Below are 18,765 nucleotides of genomic sequence, written 5' to 3' on the forward strand. Positions count from 1 at the left end.
GTTATTGTACACAAGAATTTCACTTTACTTGCACATTATAAACATCAGAGAAGATATAAACTCTCTAATAAATGAAGGCGTAATTAACATTATACTTACTAAGCAAAGTTCAGCGCCTGGACCAGGTTTCCAATTGTCTCTTCGGCAATTATTTACCCATATTTTTCTTCTTTCTTCATTTTTAGGAAATTTTACCAATGTATGACCTTTCCGTAAATGATTTGAACAATTAATAGCTGTACATCCGCCCATTTTACACAAAAAAAAAACACAAAAAATTGTTGCACCATAACTATACAGCCGCCATTAAATCTCCCACTTGGGAGCGTGAATGCCTGATGATTCAGCCTGGTATATAGGAACCTTAGTACCTGATACCAGTGTGTGAAAATTAATACGGGTTCCAACTATGCTCAGCTAATAAAGTACCTTAAAAAAGAAAAAATGCAAAATAAGAATGATTATGATAAGGAAAACTTTCATTGGAGTGAATTAATAAACGCTATATTTTTTACGGCTTGTATAAAATCCTAACAGAAAATTATCAGGTTTGGGAATGGGAGATAGAATAATCTTTCTATTTATCGTTCCATTTGGCGACGTTAAAAAAAGGCCTTCGAACCTGAAGTACGTCTGCATACTGTATTCGTGTTTTAAGAATTGGGATTTCAGCTAGAGAGCTCATGGCTGTGGAAGTTAACATAGAATATTGGTAAAATTATTTTATATTTAGAGTTCACTTATTCATTCTTTCTAGCATATTGCCCATTCTTCGTGTTTTGATTTCAAGAAAATAATGTAAGATTTTTTATACCGTCAAAATAAATACATAGAAGATAAATGGAATCTTTATGTATTGATTTGATAATTTTCATCAGTAAATCAACAAACTGACTCTTAAAAAGAAAATGATTTGTTATTTGCAGGTATTGTGTGATGGATGGCTTAATTTGGTGTCGTATTTATTAAACCAAACTAGTCTTCGTTCCTTTTCATAGAATAATAGTTAAAACGTAATTATCCTTTTATTTTCTTTAAGGAAAAAAAGGGAATAACTATTAAAATTTATCTTAAATAAGGTATTCATTGTGATAAATATATCAGAATTTACAAATGATAATGAAGAATTCTGATAAATTTGCTTTAATATTGCTGTATTATATTCCTAAAAATTATTTCGAGAATTAATTAGTATAAAATAACTATAGCATTAATGTGCAGCAGTTCAAGCGATTTTTCTGACTTAAATTTCGAATGCCAGTTTAAAGGAAATTTGAAATAGGATGTATTCTCTGGTGGTATGAATTGTTTATAATAAAGTAGTTTTATTTACTTGCTTGTTGTTATAAGTAGCCTGATAGTTGAAAGTATTATATAAGTAGTATAGTTACAAGAGCTGTACTGACAGTCATTAGTTGAACTGCTTTATTGTGCTTATTATCTTCTTACTGAAAAAAAAATCAAAAGGAAAGTGCAGAATTGTCCACTGCTTGGCATGTTTTTAAGAATTGCACATACTCGGTATCCAAGTGCACGTCAACCTATTTTCACTTTAAAAAAATCCCAGAACTGCACAAAAATGGCATTGCACACTCCCTTTATCCATGTACACATCGACCTATTTTCACTTTAAAAGTCAATGAAAATTGACAAAAATCCAGTTCTTCTTACTCTTGTAAAAAACGCCAAAGAAATAAGTGGGCAATTCTGCACTTTAGCCGAAATTGAATTCCCTAGAGACATTCTTCAAGGTTTGAAAGTCATTTATTTTTGAATGACATTAAAATGAATATTTTGATGTTTTTTGTAGAGCCTTGTAGGTGATTTCCTGAAGTTTGAAAAACATAAAAATATTTTGAAATAAGTACAGGAGTTGACTTAGAAAGTCTGACATTTGAGTTCAGTATAATTCACAATTTTACTGTGCTTTTTTTCTCCTCAATACTATTCTGTTAGCAGACCGAATACAGAAGCGTACATGTGTATGCATGTATGTGTTCACGTATGCATATATATTTGTATGTACAAATGTATATGTGTGTATACATATACACATATATGCAAACATGTTCATACATACATTTCTGAATCCATTCCTGATGACAGAACAGTACCTTCTCCTCAGACCCAACAGTGGCTGACTTTGTTAACTGAGTAGGTTGGCTGTTTGGAACATTTGTACTTTGATATTTTCTCAAAGAGCCAATTATCCTAAAAAATTCACCACTAACTCATCATCCCTAAGATAGGTAACCTTTGTGAGTTTTACCATGACTAGTTATCAGTCATTGTTCCCCAGTATTGTCCTATAATTGTCATTTGCATCATCAAAGATTTTAGAAAAAAATCTTGTAATCATTTTCTGTTTTCAGAATTCATGCCATACAGTAGTTATCTTAAATTTAGTGCTTCACCTGTTCTATATATCCCACCTACATTCAGTAGTATACATTTGTTTCGTTTTTTACTCATGGGTCTGTGTTCATTAAAAAAATTATTTATTATAAAATGTGTTGGTTAATCTTTAGATTATGGTAACTTGGCGAAAATTTGGTGATAAACTCTGCTACAGCAACCCTCTATTTTTTTTCCGCCGCCATTTTGTCTTCACGAAGTAAAGACATGTTTCTTTTCTTTTTATTTACTCAACACTTTTTCCAACAATCTGCTAGCCGAATTACACTTATGCTAGAAATTTTATGGAACAAAACTGCTTAATCATGACAAATATTAACTGCAAAATTGGGAAAAAGTACAGAATCGCAAACTCCTTGCCGCGTTTTTCAGAATCTCACATACACAGTAACCATGTACACGTCGACTTATTTTTACTTAAAAAAACATCCCAGAATTGCACAAAAATGGCATTGCACACACTCTTGACTTTATCCATCTACACTGCTTTTTTCTCATAAATTAGAAAAATTTCACGAAAATGCATGAAAATTTTGTGAATCTTTAAATTCGGTAAAAAGGACATATATGAAATTACCTGATCGCAAAAAAGTATATACCCTTTCCAAGGATGAACATTTCCACGTATAACATAAATAAAATATCCAAAAACTTTTACCTCTAAATTATCTATTATAAACGTCACCAACGAATTTATAACACAAACATTAAAAATGGTTACAAATACTTAGTGTCAAATATTTAAATTATTTCCATGCACGTTTGCTTCCACTGAAACATATACCAAATTGCTAGAAACATATAATTCACAAAATAACTATCATTTAATTAAAATATAATTAAACCATGTACACGTCGACTTATTTTTACTTAAAAAAAATCCCAGAATTGCACAAAAAATGGCATTGAGCACACTCTTCACTATATCCATGTACACTGCTTTATTCTCATAAATTAGAAAATGCATGAAAATTTTGTGAATGTTTAAATTTGGTAAAAAGGACATATATGAAATTACCTGATCGCGAAAAAGTATATACCCTTTCCAAGGATGAACATTTGCACGTATAAAATAAATAAAATATCCAAAAACTTTTACCTCTAAATTATCTATTATAAACGTCACCAACGAATTCATACCGCAAGTATTACAAGTACTTAGTATCAAATATTTAAATTATTTCCATGCATGTTTACTTCCTCTGAAACGTATACCAAATTGCTACAAACATATAATTCACAAAATAACTATCATTTAATTAAAATATAATTAAATTAAAAAACACTATTTAAAATATAAATAAGCACATACATTAAATTAATAAAAATTAGCTTACAATCCTAATTACTTTAAACTAAATCATTGCTAATAACAATTTTCCAATAATACCATATTAATTTATTTACTCCTTACATTTAAAACAATGCATAAAATAATATCCTCAAGTAATTAAAAATACTAACTTACCTAATCTTCTTCAGAATCTTGATTACGTGGCGGATAAACTTTTCTTATTTGCTCCGCTAAATAAAAAGCAATCCTATGTGTGCCTGTTTCAGGATCTTTAAAATCATACTTATGGTTCACAGCAAGATGTTGAAAACCTTCATCCTCCAAACAGACATATGACTTCCAGCAATCAGATATTATTGTACCAGGTAGAATATACTGCTGAATAATAAGCAATCTTTACTTCTATGTCGCACAACCTTAAAAAAACACTTATTACTACCCCTTTCAATCCCACTAAATACCCATTTCAAATTCACTTTAGATAGGGCCATGGGATTCAAAAATTAACCAACACTGTTTCACACAACACAGAATGAAGCTAAATACAAAATTTTCAGATTTTTCCAGATTTCCCCCCTTTTCCGATTAAAGAACTGTAATTCGTCCATTAATGTCACATGACATATCTCATGATCTCTCATTTCCCTCACACAAAATAATGCGTAATCAGAACTGAGTACTTCTCACATTATTCCCAAAGTCCTAGGTCCTTTATCGCCTACCAAAATGTCGCCAAACTACCTGTTACCATATTCCAAAGATTAGACAATGTGTTTTGTGTCAAGTGATCTAATCTTAATGTAGGCTGATATATATATTATGTTAAGGTCTACTAAAAATTTCTGTCCGTTAATATTATTTCAAGTTTCAATATGCATGCATTTGTTTGAGACATTTATGTCTCTCTCTTTATCATTGCATTCATACACACGTACTGTTCTACATTAACAGAAACAAAAACGTCTCATTATCATTATTAAGTGAGAAAAACCATGGGAGCACAGCTACCAATAAAGTTCATTTATAACACTGTATTTTGTATGAATTTCAGCAAGGAAAATATACTACAGAAGTGCGTCAAAATTCCATGAAAGTTTTTGTTGGCAATGCAGCTTTGGATAAAACATGCAGGAGATAGTTAAAAATATTTGAAGCATGTGATTTTGACATTAATAATAAGCCATGCTCTGGGTGGTGATCTCTGAATGATGATGGTATTGTCAAGAACATGCTAGAGGAAGATCCTTTTTTGAGAACACTGGAAATTAAAAAAAAAAAAAAAAAAAAAAAAAAACTTGATAAATCATTTTGGACTACATTTAGAAACTGGAATTGGCTAGTAAATATTTCAGATGGGTGGTTCATGAGTTACATGAGAAAAATGTGTGTGATCAAGTCATCATATACACATCTCTGATTGCTAGGAATAAGAACCAACCCCAGGTTCTTATTCCTTCTGATTGCTAGGAATAAGAACCTGGGGTAGCATTGTACCTTATGATAACTAAGATGAAAAGTGAGTTAGTTACCTATGAAAATATTGCTAGCAAAAGAGTGTACTGTGAGCCTAGATAACCTGCCCGTTCCACCTCTAAACTGAGCTTGAGCCTAAACAAGAGAATGTTGTGTATGTGGTGGGATGTCCAAGGACCATTACCATACGTGCTTTTGAAACAATAAAAAGCTCATTTTGGAGATATATTGTCAGCGGATGGATGATTTAAAGAAAGCAGCCAAACAAGAAAGGTCAGCATGTTCGCGTCATACTGCATAATGTTAATGCCAGACTATATGCTGCTTTGGCAACTTGTCAGAAAATCATGGAGCTAGGTTGCAAAATACTGCGGTATCCACTCTAGTGCTCTTCAATTATTACTTATTTCTATGCTTTGAAAATTTCTTGAAGGAGAAAAAATTCAAAATTGAAGCAGATGTCGGACAAGCATTACTCGAGTTCTCTGTCTATAAGAACAAAGTATTTTTAAAGAATTGTGTTTACAAATTACCATCATGCTGGCAAGAGGTTATAAATAACAATCGAAATTACACTGCATAATAAATATTAAAGATATGAAAAATGTAGTATTTTCTTTCACTTCCCAGATGGGCCAAATTTTTTCTTAAAGCAGATTAAACCTATGGAAAACCTATTGCATATGTCATAGGTGATATGGATAACAATATCATTCATCAAAACCTGACAGCATTTGTTAGTTTTATTTGAACTATATTTATATCTGCAAGTGTAGAAACAATAATTTTGTTGAATATTTTAGTTTCAGTTTTTTGTGTCATGAAATTGTAATTTAAGTTTTTTGTGTCATTTGAAAACTTTTAGCATCTTTACAAATCTAATAGTGGCTTTAATTACAATTTTCTAACTGCATTGTAATGTTAGCTACATAAAATATATGAGAAGAGAATTAACCAACAAACAATTATTGCTGATTATATATGATTGTTATAATCTGTGAGCTTGAAAAGCACAAATTATCTCTGTGCAGTTTCAAAGATTCGGTTAAAAAAAAAAAAAAAAAAAAAAAAAAACTTAAATGGATTAATTAAATGAAATACAATGTATCATTTGCAAATTGATTCATAATAGCTATTAAATGTAAAATAAATTTTAGCATGCAGTTTTCAGCCCTAACATTAGTAGGCATATTATTTTATTTGTTGTAAATCATTGTGTTTTTAGTGAGCTTTATTTCGGTTTACCCTACTATATTGTTGAAGGTTTTCTTCCTGATCAATTGATATTCTGCAAGAATGTTTTTCAATAATTTTTAGTATTATTTTCATACACCTTCCTTTTTTTATTGTAATCAGGAAAATTTTCAGACAGCATATTTCAACGAAAATATCCATTTTGATCACTATCGAATGCAATTTATTTAACTAACATTTTATGTTTGCAGTTTTTTTTTTGTTTGTTTGTTTTTGTTTCAGTCCATAATACGTAGCATCGCAAATATTTAGATTGTACTTTTTTAATAAATAAAAATGAAAACAGTTGTTTTTCTTTTGTTTGAAGATATTGAATGGCATGCCAACTAGGCATTTTTATTGTTTTTTCAGTATGCTGAGATAAACAGATTGATGGATTAAGCTGGGGGTATTGTTAGTATGTTGCATGTATTCTACATTAACCATATATTTTCAGTTTATACTTAATTTAAGGCATTATCTGTGCTTTTTAAATGGCGCTATGTACCAGTAGTCTTCAAACTGTATTCTTTGAAACATTAGGGTTACATACTACTCACTAGGGATTCTAGAAATCAAAATTCGAAAGAAATTTTGCTATTTTCTGATTATTTGCACCTCTGGCATCTCCATTCAATGAAACTACCAAACTTTTTTCATACTTTCAAATGTACTGTCAAAAGTAGCCACTTCGCAGATTAGCATATGATGATGAACGTGTCACATATGTGAGTACACATGGATTTATACACTTTACATTAGAACCATCATTTCGCTAAACAGTACTAAATAAATAGCTGTAAAAATGCAAGCATCAGCTGTACAGATTTTCGATTTTGTGCATAAAATTTTTAGTTTTTATTAAAGTGACTTTCTTATTGTTATTTTCAAAGAGCATCTATGAGCCAAACGTATGGTTTCGGCTAAGTCACAAACTCTTCATGAGTTGGCGACTTTTCATTGGGGTAGCATTGTAAAATTCATTTATAATGTACAGGGGAAAAGTTTTGTTCTTGATTTTAAATTAGATGTCATAGAGAAAATTTTTGACAAATATTCTTTTGCTATATGTTCATTAAAAGGTTCTAGTGGTACGCATTTGCCTTGTAGAAAAACATTTTACAAGCCATATGCAGTACAAGATCCAATATCCTGAATGATCTAAAATCAAGACCTCTGGATCACAAGTAACCTTTTTCTTTCCTCCCCTCTATTTTTTATTTATTTTTTTTAATTTTATTTATTTATTGTATGCTTTACATTTTCATATTTGATATTTTTTTGTAATAAAACATGGAGAATCAAGATTCTTAATTTCACTTTAGCACTCATTAAATTACCACCATATTAAAAAACAATCAATTATTAGCACAAATCTGCATGATCCATAATTTGTCTCCATAGCTGCTTCTTTTTGGTACACATACATTTAAAACCAAAATGTCCTTGATTGTACATGTACTGAATAATTTATGTTGTTGATGTCCACCTGGGGAATCATAATTTATTATTTTTTGCTTTCATCACTGCATGGCTATCAACACAGGGCATTTTGAGAAATGACTCGAGTAGCGATGTCTAAACAATTTTTCTTCAAGTATTCAAAAAGAATCATGAGAATGGCGACTAAGGATGTGTCATTCTGCTAAATTTTGTCTTGCTTCTAGCATAAGCTGAATTATATATTAGTTACATCTATTTTCCACATGTGCTTAAGCCTTATCTGAATCCTGAATAAATTCCCATATATATTTAAAGCTTACTTGAACAAAAAATTAGTTATTCTTAATTCAAACAGCTTTAAATATAATCTTTTGACATCTGAATATCATTTACAAAATCTTTTACATTGGAAAGCTATTTTGGTTAAATTTCTCCTTGTCAACACACTCAATACTTCGCTATGCAGTTGGCTTAAATCCCTGACTTAAATCCCTATTGTCTAAATTTAATTCTTTCTCCCATTTTCACAAAAAAATTCTTAAAGAAAAAAAATTGCTAGAGATCTTGATATTGGACGTCCGGATTTCAGACTTTGTATTATATATAATTTGAAATCACAAAAAGTAATTCAAATTTTTATATTATTTAAAAACTGTTGATAAAGGTGTGAATGGTAATAAATATAAACTGAAGAAAATATCAAAAAATCAGATTTCGTATTTTAGAGCCGAGAAGTATAAAAATTAAGCCGTACACAGAGAGTTAAAAATTAAATATCAGTGAAAAGAATTGCTTAGTTTTTGGTTACAAATATTTTGGAATTTCAATAAAAGTTGTACAGATCCTAATGCCATTCACCACAATTTTGTTTGAGTGAAAAATCACATTCGACCTATGTAGCAATGCAAATAAAGTACAGAGATTAACTGAATACCAAAATCAAAATGGCTAATGTAAGTAGAATCAGATTTTGTATTTTGTGCAAAAAGAGCGAACATATTTCAGTTGTGAAAATTATGTAATGTGTATGTTAATAAATTAATAACTACCCTTATAAAATTTGTGTTTAAATTATTAGTAAAAATTTGCAATAAAATAATGGTTTTCTTTTCATTTCTACATAAAGTATATGGAACACATTTATTTTTTGTTTTTTGTAATTTTGGTATACAAACAAAAAAATCATTGTTTATGGATTTCACAATTAAACAGAATTTGAAGACTGCTGCTGTATACTAATTTGTTTTATTATCGATTTCATATTTTGTAACACTTCAATAAATTTTTGATTAACAAACTAAACGATTTCAAAGCCAGCAATGGCAACACTGTACGGGAAAAAAAAAAAAAACATTTTTATCTCCAGCACGCAAGACTCTACATTAAAAATTCTAAAGATATGCTCATTTAAAAATTATTTTACAATATTGTTGTTGAAAGGTTGTTCACAAGGCATTAAAAATGCTCCTTTGGACGTAATTTAAAATCAGAAACGTTTCAGAATTATATTTTTTTATTTAATTTTTTTAAGCAATACATGACGATAACATTTGGTGGCAACAATTTAAAATATGATTCGAACACAAAAGTGATACGAACAAGAAGTGAGTTTCGAGAACAATAGCACTTCTGATGCTAATCAAACGTTTTAGAAGTGTATCAGGGTATCATAGTTTTTTTGTTTTGTGTGTGTGTTTACAGTTTTATGTAAAATTTATCAAAGTTTTATTATATAAAATAAATAATTTAATAATGTTATTATTTTAACAGTGGGAAGTGAGGCTACGCTCCCCGCTTTAAGGAACTGCAGAAAAAAATTTTGAATGCTGTTCCTGAGGCGGTTGTGAGAGGAGCTGTTGGAAGAGAATGTAAGTTTCATTTTGTATTTATTTAATTTTATTTTAACAAAAGCATCATTTCTGAAAATTTAAATATCATTGCATGATCGTTTTAGTAATCTTCTGTTATCGAGACTGGAGTCATTGCCAGATGTTTTTCTAAACATGCCAAGAAGTTCATGTAACATCATTACTGTTTGCTTTTAAAGTTGTTACAATATTTACTTTAAAAAGAAAAAATCTTTTTTATTATGTGTAATGTTCTTCAGTACTTTGTCTCTGCTAAATTATCGGCGAACCTATTAAACTGTGTAGTGACTTATCGCTGAGTTCAAATACAGTGAAAAGTTGTTAATTCGGACACCCATAATCCGGAATCATCTATAATTCGGACCTCAAAGCTGCAAACTTTCTGCGCATGCGTTGCGCGTAAGACCTTTACGGCTGCGAATATGCGTGTGCGCATGCGCAAAATACGTTTACGAATGGGCGTTTAATGTATAACAGATGGTATAAGCTAAGCTAAAATTATCTAATTCAGTTAATGTTGCAGATTGTATTGTTCCTAAATCTTCAAATTGGATTCGGCTTATTATTTTTTGCAGACTGTTAGAGCAATTTTATAAAAGTAAGCTTGAACTTTCGATTATGTCAAATAGAATTTCTGATATACATTTACTAATATGTAAAGGATCTACAAAGCAAAAGTATGTTTCGAAGTCCATTAAACAAAAAGTGGAATTGCTGCAAAAAATGGATAAAGGCATATCCTTTGTTTATCTTTGTTATCTTTAACGCTGCGGCGTGCAATGAATTGGAAGTTGATCTGTCAGCACTATCCTTATCTTCAGGGCAGATGTTTTTTATTTTATTTGGCTTATAATTCCTTACTAAATGTAGTATTTCATCTCGATGTACTCCGTCTTTGATATGATTTAAATGAAATTCCTCATCATTATAATTCGCTTCCGATAGCGAAGAAAGTGACAGAGGAAATTGAAAACGAAAAAATTTCGATCGACAGAATTAGTCAGTATTCTCGACACAGCAATTAAAGGACTTGAACAGCGGAACTTTGTAACTGAACAAGAAATTATGTCTGTTTATAGAATTAAAGAGAATGTATTATCACATAAAAAATGAAGCAACTTAAACAACTTACATTGAAAAGAAATGTTTAATAAAGTAAACAAATAAATATTAAGCTTTTTTTTTTTTTTTGTAAATTTTGATACCCTTTAGATCATAATTGTTCTTTATTTCATAAATTACAGTTTCATATTTTTAATTTTATAATTTCTGCATGCCATCTTACCAGATTTAAACTGACGATCGATAATCCGGAATCGCCGAAGTCCCGATAAGTCCGGAATAACGACTTTTGACTGTATTTAATGAAAAAGAGAAGACTTAAAATACCCCATTCTCAAGCTTAAAGGAAGGCCTTTACTCATGCAATCAGGATAAGAAAATAAGAAACTAATCTAATACCGAACTAAACAGACTTATTTGAAGCTAGACACAAAGACCTAATGTAGTTGGCCCTTAAGTTAACCAGCTAGCAATTATCAACAGCCACGTATAGTACCAGCATGGTAAATTCAAGAGTGAAGTAGCCAGAAGGCAAACACGCACCACTAAGCACTCTCTCTCGAAGTAAGTTGAACTTTCCTTAAATACTCATTCTGGTAGAGAATAGTAGATAGGAAACAAGAATAAACAGTACAGCATGTTTAAACTTAAAATAACTGTTAGTAACCTCTACATGCATTACATTTTTCATTGGTCCTACATGCTTCTTATTTCATAAAATTCATCATGGATAGTGCTAGGCTTTATATTTCAATGAAAAATTTTATGACGTATTATACTTTAACCTATTTACACAAACATTACTTAGGAACATTACATTTCATTGGCTTGGCCTGCTTAAATGTCACAAATGTGATCAGCATTTGACAGACAGGTTTCATTTTCAGGTAGTGGAAATTGCCAGTTCAACTTCTAATTTTTCATATACTGATCGTAATTCTTGGTCTAGAACCTAAATTGTTTACCATAAATCCTTTCCTGTTTGTTTGCTTTTTTTTTTTTTTTTTTTTTGCAAAATCATATCATTCTGCTAACTAAAAATATTTCCATTTAACATATATATCATGCTCCCAAAATTTGCTTTCTCAGAAAATAATTATTTGAAATCGGTTCTTATTGAGGGATTCACTTTTCAGATTCCTTTTCAGGTTCAGTAAATTTTGAAATTCAGTTCTTAAAGATCCCATTTTTGACTTTAATTCTTGTGAAATTTCAGGTCAGTGAGGTTTGTGATATATCTTGTAGAATTTTAGGATAATGCATTTTGTCATGTCAGTGTGGTTTGATATATATCAGACAAATTGAAAAAGCATCGAAACTTCTCATCAGGTAATACGAATCATATATGTTAGAAAAGGAAGTAAAATTTTATTAGCTGGTCACAACTCAATACTTTGTCATAATTTTGACTTTTGATCTACAAAAATTATATGCAAAATTTCAATTAGTGAATTATATCTATTAGAAACCTTCTACGTTAATAAAATTAATTTTCTTTTTAGTTAATGACATTAATTTTTCAACATTTTCAAAATTCTGATATCTTAGTTTTCTCTTTACATTCCATTTTTCTCATCAGATCACGTTACATTTGTTTTTGCTTTGCTCCACTCATTTCTTTCCATCTAAAATTATTTTCCTCCTGTGTCTAATTACTGGTGAAATTGATTTCAAAATCTTCTCCAAAATATGGTTGCTTTTCTGTCCAATTTAAAAATTTATAGACATCAAATACACTCATGTCCATAAATTAAGGATAGTTCGGAGTCACGTGGAAATCGAACTCTAAAATAAACATATCACCTGTAAAATCACTACACACATCTTCAAGAATCATATGCAAATTTCAGGAAGTAACCAGATGACACCGATGGTACGTCACAATGACGAGAGTGTGAGAGAGTGATATGTAAGGAATACAGGCAAAGAAGTAAAATTGTTCGCAGGCGCTTTATAAGCATTTCAGTGCAATAACCGAATAGTTATGACACAAAGGACGCATTTGGATGATTTTTTACGTGTGGTAGAATTGTCGGCCGTCTGGAATGTGGACGCATCCAACTGGAAGTATCAGACGAACTTGGAATTGCCCAGAGTGTCATCTCCAGGCTTTGAAACGATTCCAGGATAATGGTAATGTGAGTAGACGTTACAGCACAGGTCGCCCCAGAGTTACAACACCGAATGAGGACCGGTATTTGGCAGTTACTGCCAAAAGAAACAGGCGGAGCACAGCCTCAGACCTGTCTCGTCAGCTCTCTTCAGCCACTGGTATGACAATTTCAAGGCAGACCGTGTACAGACGATTAGGGCAGATTGGTCTATATGCTCGTAGACCTGTCAGATGCGTTCCACTTACTGAAACTCACTGTTGCCTGCGGTTAGCCTGGAGTAGAGAGCATGCATTGTGGACACCGCAATAGTGGTCTTGTGTGATGTTTTCCGACGAGTCCAGGTTTAGCTTGCAGTCTGATTCTCGCCGGACTTTCATATGGAGAGCTCCAGGTACCCGTTACCACCAAGAAAACATCATTGAACGACACCGTTATGGTGGTGCAGGAGTGCTCGTTTGGGGTGGAATTATTCTGGGTTCCAGAACTGGCTTGCATGTTCAAATTGGAAGCACGACAAGCCAAATCTATCGGTACGTCATTCTGGAACAACATGTATGTTTGTTTCGGGGCGCCATGGGCACACAATTTGTGTTTATGGATGACAACGCCCGTCCTCACCGTGCAAACATCGTAAGCGAATGCCTTCAATCGGAGGATATCACCCGTATGGACTGGCCAGCATTCTCACCGGACTTGAATCCAGTAGAGCATGTGTGGGACATGCTAGTCCGACAAGTTGCAGCCCGTCAACCTCCTCCTACATGTCTACCAGAACTTCGGAGAGCATTGCTTTTTGAGTGGCGTAATATCCCCCAAGATCAGATCGATAATTTGATACTCAGCACGCCTAGGCGTTGTACGGACTGTATTGCATGGTCTGGGAGACATACAATGTATTAACAATCATACTAACCATGTAATATTGTTTTTTTGTAAATAGGATTTTTTTTTGTAATTTGCTCCAGGGAGAAAAAAATCGCTAATTTTTTTAATAATATCAAACATATAGCATCTTTTTTTGCTCTTTACCTTTTGTTTAATAAATAAGCTTTACAAATGAGTCAAATTTGTTTTGCTTCTAACTCTTCCTTTGCCCGATTTTGCATTATCCTTAATTTATGGACATGAGTGTAAAAACAAAAATGTGGTACTTATCCGTAAACCTTCTCAATGTATACCTTGAAAACAGCATTTTATCAAATAAATATAGATAACTTTTATTAAAATCATGCTCTCTCTCTCTTTTTTTTTTTTTCTTTTTTTTTTGTCTGCATGTACACATTATCATCTAAATGTTCTGTTGGCTAACTCTCTGTGTCTTCTAAACGTCCTGTTGGTCCTGTTGACTGTCTGCGACTCATTGGTGACTAAAGACGTGTTGTTGTGCTGAAATTTGGCTTACTATTATCGCATGCTGAGGAAATTAAGCATAAATTATATTAGTTTTGTTATTTATTGTATTTACATCTATTTCTCACATATATGCTTAAAGGCTTACCTAAGTCTTGTTGTACTAAATTCCCTCCTGTACATTAAGGTGCTAATTTTCCATTATGCACCTGCCATGCATTTTTGTGGATTTTTAATCCTAAACAATTATTAGTTATTAGAATATTTGGCATTTCACTATAGTAAGAAGATTGCAGGATCGTCACTATGTAGAAATGTGTATTAATGCAAGGATAAAGATAACATACCTAAATACACAAACACATGTCGCATTAAAGTGATGATAAATAGATTATCACCTGCCATGTGCCAAAAAGCATGGCAGCTACACTGCCCTACACTTCCCGTTCTACTGGGCTGATTGGCAAAATTCAAATTACATTTTTCATGTCTCGAAAGCGCAACTTAGGATATGTATTACATTTATATATAGCATCGTTTTAATACAGGTATTTTGATACAAAATCGGACTTTTTCTGAAATAACATACCAATTTTTTTCCATATATCAATTTTATGACTCAAATTATGCCTAGATATTAAAATTTGTGTGAAATTTACGGAGAAATTCAAAAATTTATCTTGGCAAAGTGTTTTTTAGTTTGTGCCAAGAATAATTCACTTGGCAAACTTCTTAATATGTGGCAACCAATTTTCCTTTCCCTTCCATTATTCAGGAACGGAAAAAAAGGAACCTTGTTCCTACATTTTTACATTGTGCATGAGTGGAAAAAAATGTACATCGTTTCTACTTCCAAATAATTTTAGCAACGTGTCTAAACCACATTTGATGTTTTATCGCTTTCAACAAATATGCCAAATTTAAAAATGAGCCAATATATAAATTCACGTATATCTTCGGAAATTTTGAATAAAATACTAATTTTTTGCAAGTATGCTTAATATACATTCACTTTAAGATGATAGTAAAAATTTTAAAGATTATAATTCAAAAAATTGTTTTGAAAAATTTATAAAAATTATTTAAAAATACAAATTTTAAAAATAAATCATAAAATATGGGTGAATTTTATTTGAAATGAAACTAAATTTTGAAATGTGAAAAGAAGAATCAAATACGTTTAATAAAAAAAGATTAATGAATATATACCAAACTAGCATTGAGGAGCTAAGATTTTGAGAGCTAATTTTTTAAAAACTACTCGTGCGATTTTTACAAAGCTTGGTAGTTTGGCATAATTTGAGTCGTAGAATTGAAATATGGAAAAAAATTGATATATTATTTCAGAAAAAGTCCAATTTTGTGTCAAAATATTTATACAGTCAAAAGTCGTTAATTCGGACACCCATAATCTGGAATGGTCTATAATCTGGACCTCAAAGCTACAAACTTTCTGCGAATGCGTCGCGTTGATGCACATGCGCGTAAGACCTTTACGGCTGCGAATATGCGGTGTGCGCATGCGTAAAATATGTTTACGTATGCACTTTTAATATATAACGGACTAATTGAGCTAAGCTAAGCTAAAATTATCTAATTCAGTTAATGTTGCAGATTGCGTTGTTCCTTAATCTTCAAATTGGATCCGGCTTATTATTTTTTGTGGCCTGTTAGAGCAATTTTATAAAAGTAAGCTTGAACTTTCGATTATGTCAAATAAAATTTCTGATATATATTTACTAATATGTAAAGGATCTACAAAGCGAAAGTATGTTTCGAAGTCCATTAAACAAAAAGTGGAATTGCTGCAAAAAATGGATAAAGGATAATGCATTTGTTTATCTAACCATTCCGAAATCTGTTCATCAATTTCACGCTGCTCTGCATGTGGGGGGGGTGGTGACGTCGCGGCGCGCAATGAACTGGAAGTTGATCTGTCAGCACTATCCTTATCTTCAGGGCAGATATTTTTATTTTATTTGGCTTATAATTCCTTACTAAATGTAGTATTTCATCTCTATGTACTCAGTCTTTGATATGATTTAAATCAAATTCCTCGTCATTATAATTTGCTTCCGATAGCGCTTCGGAAACGAAAGAATTTCGATTGACAAATTAGTCTGTATTCTCGACACAGCAATTATAGGACTTGAATAGCAGAACTTTGTCATAAATTACAGTTTCATATTTTTAATTTTATAATTTCTGCATGCCATCTTACCAGATTTAAACTGATGATCTATAATCCGGAAAAATCGATAATCCAGAATCGTTGAAGTCCCGACGAGTCCGGATTAATGACTTTTGACTGTATTAGAATGATGCTGTATATAAATCTAATATATATTTTAAGTCGCGCTTTCAAGACATGAAAAACGCAAGTTGAATTTCATCAATCGACCCGATAGATTGGAAGATATAGAACTATTCCTTTTTTTTTCTGTGCACCGTACATAATGGAAAGTAACATTATCAGAATGACAAATCAGTTACTCTTAGCTCAAACAGTACTAAATGGACTATGATTTAAGCTTGTATGGATGCCTGTGGTTAAGTTTATAATCATTGCCATGTGTAATGTCAGCATAAAAGGTTACTATGCCTTTTCGTATTTTGTTAATGATGTATAAAGCAGAAATTATTTCTCAAGATGTTGTGAGTTGATAGTCATGTTGGAGTGAAAGCAAAAAGTAACAAAAAAGTGATGTGTCAGGTTGCTATAGGTTTGATGTGATATTCAGTAGGTATAAAATCGGCAATAAACTGATAGACCTTTTTGGTTTGAGCTGTATGCAAAGCAAATAAGATGATTATGGAGCCAAATTGTTAATCGATTCTTCAACATAGAGCTGTTTTATTAGTGCTGAAGTGAAATTAGTAATAAGGAGCTTTTGTATGCTTTATGAAAAGAAATTTGCTAATTTGTAAAGTGTTAAGCATATCATTGTCTTGGAATCTAATTCTTTTTCCTTTTTTGTTAAAAAAAAAAAAAAAAAAATTGCATAAGTATAATATGAAAAGTAAAATAGAAAAACTTGAAAGTTTGTTCTAATAAGGTTCATAGAATCACAGAACTGTAATATATCTGATCTTGATGCAAAAAGAAATGATTGCATTTGTTAAATATTCAGTTGATTAGTTTCATTAATTCAAAAATGTCACAAACAACATATTAAAAAATAACTGTGAAAACTGCTTTGCGCTGTTTTCACAGTTATTGGTTTCAAAAATCTAATGTCCAAACTATATGAGCAACAACTCTGGTTAAAAGAAAGTGTATGTTAGATATGAAATCATAATTATAATACCAAAATAATAAAATAAGGCTAGGTTTATTCATTATAATATAGCACAGAAATAAGACGATGCCAATCTCCCTGGAGGAATAAAAAAAAAAAAAAAAAAAAAAAATTCAACTCTTTTCTGAATTGCTAAACATAGTAACAGTAAGAAAAAGGATAATTTTTTTTTAAATTAACAATTTCACTCAATTAAACAATTAGCAGTGGTGAATGCACAAGGTCGACGCTGGATGCAAATTGACCCCATCTCCTGGGTTAAAGAATGTGCAGTAATATCAAAGAATTGTACTTCCCTTTAAGAAGGCATCTCCTACATGCTCAGCCTTTTCCCAAGTACTTGATTCGGGAGTATTTCAGAATCACCGACCGGGCTCCTCAAGTTCACTGCAGACATCATCCCAGACTAATTCGGTGCAGAGCAGTATCTTCGACGGGAGGAACATCGGGTGTTAGTTGGCTACTCTTCAGATGTCCACTAGGCCTAATATGGTGGGGTGACAGCTTTGGCGAACCTGGCAACATGCCTTCACGACGAGGGCGCATCAGATGCAACAGCAAATAAGCCAGTTGTTTACTCCCGTCATGTACATGTAGTACTGGGCTATGAAGGATAGGCACTTAGCTGGTTGACTCCCCAAAGGCAGGAGTTTAATAAAGTTGAAAATCGTAGGTGCAAAATCAAATTCGCTGAAGCATTCTTATGCTACTTCAATCAGCTGGTCCAGAAGTTTTTGTGAACCATCTCCCTCTGTCACGAGCATGCAAGTGGATTGTAATCGGAAATTTTCCACATTCCCAAAAATTCACCAAAAGAGATGAGAAAAATCGGCAGCCACACCAAGAACAAATACCAAAACAATATAAAAAATTTTATCTTTTTCAATAACAATTCAACCTTTTAAATTTTCACTCCAAAAAACTCACCAGGGCAAATATCCCTTTTTGTGGGAAGATTCCCCCTTCCGGAAATGGGTGGGGAAAACATACATCACCTGTCAGAAATCAACTCTGGAAGCTTAAAAACTGCGCATTTAAGTGGAAAATTCCAAGTTAGAAAATCTGCACCAATTCTGCTAAAAATATATGTTTAATTATGAATAATTTCTCAAGCAGTTAAGCTAGGCTAAAAAATATTTGAGTTTTGCATAAATTAACCCCACTCGATTTAAAAAAGTTGACCAACTATAATTAACTTTACTTATTAAAATAAA

General features: G+C 31.8%; 1 protein-coding gene across 1 annotated transcript in view; it reads left to right on the forward strand.

The window, feature by feature from the left end:
- The first annotated feature begins 334 nt into the window (after positions 1–334).
- LOC118197413 (migration and invasion enhancer 1) overlaps positions 335–18,765 on the forward strand; it is a 40,487-nt gene continuing 22,056 nt past the window's right edge. The window contains exons 1-2 of the mRNA XM_085810701.1: positions 335–712; positions 9,629–9,726. Coding sequence (XP_085666827.1) covers positions 684–712; positions 9,629–9,726 — 127 coding nt within the window. The 5' untranslated portion in view covers positions 335–683. The remainder of the gene's footprint in view (positions 713–9,628; positions 9,727–18,765) is intronic.

The sequence above is a fragment of the Stegodyphus dumicola genome, chromosome 2 (genome assembly GCF_044657685.1).
Source record: "Stegodyphus dumicola isolate Sdum_Otavi_A_Nest chromosome 2, ASM4465768v1".
Classification (NCBI taxonomy): domain Eukaryota; kingdom Metazoa; phylum Arthropoda; class Arachnida; order Araneae; family Eresidae; genus Stegodyphus; species Stegodyphus dumicola.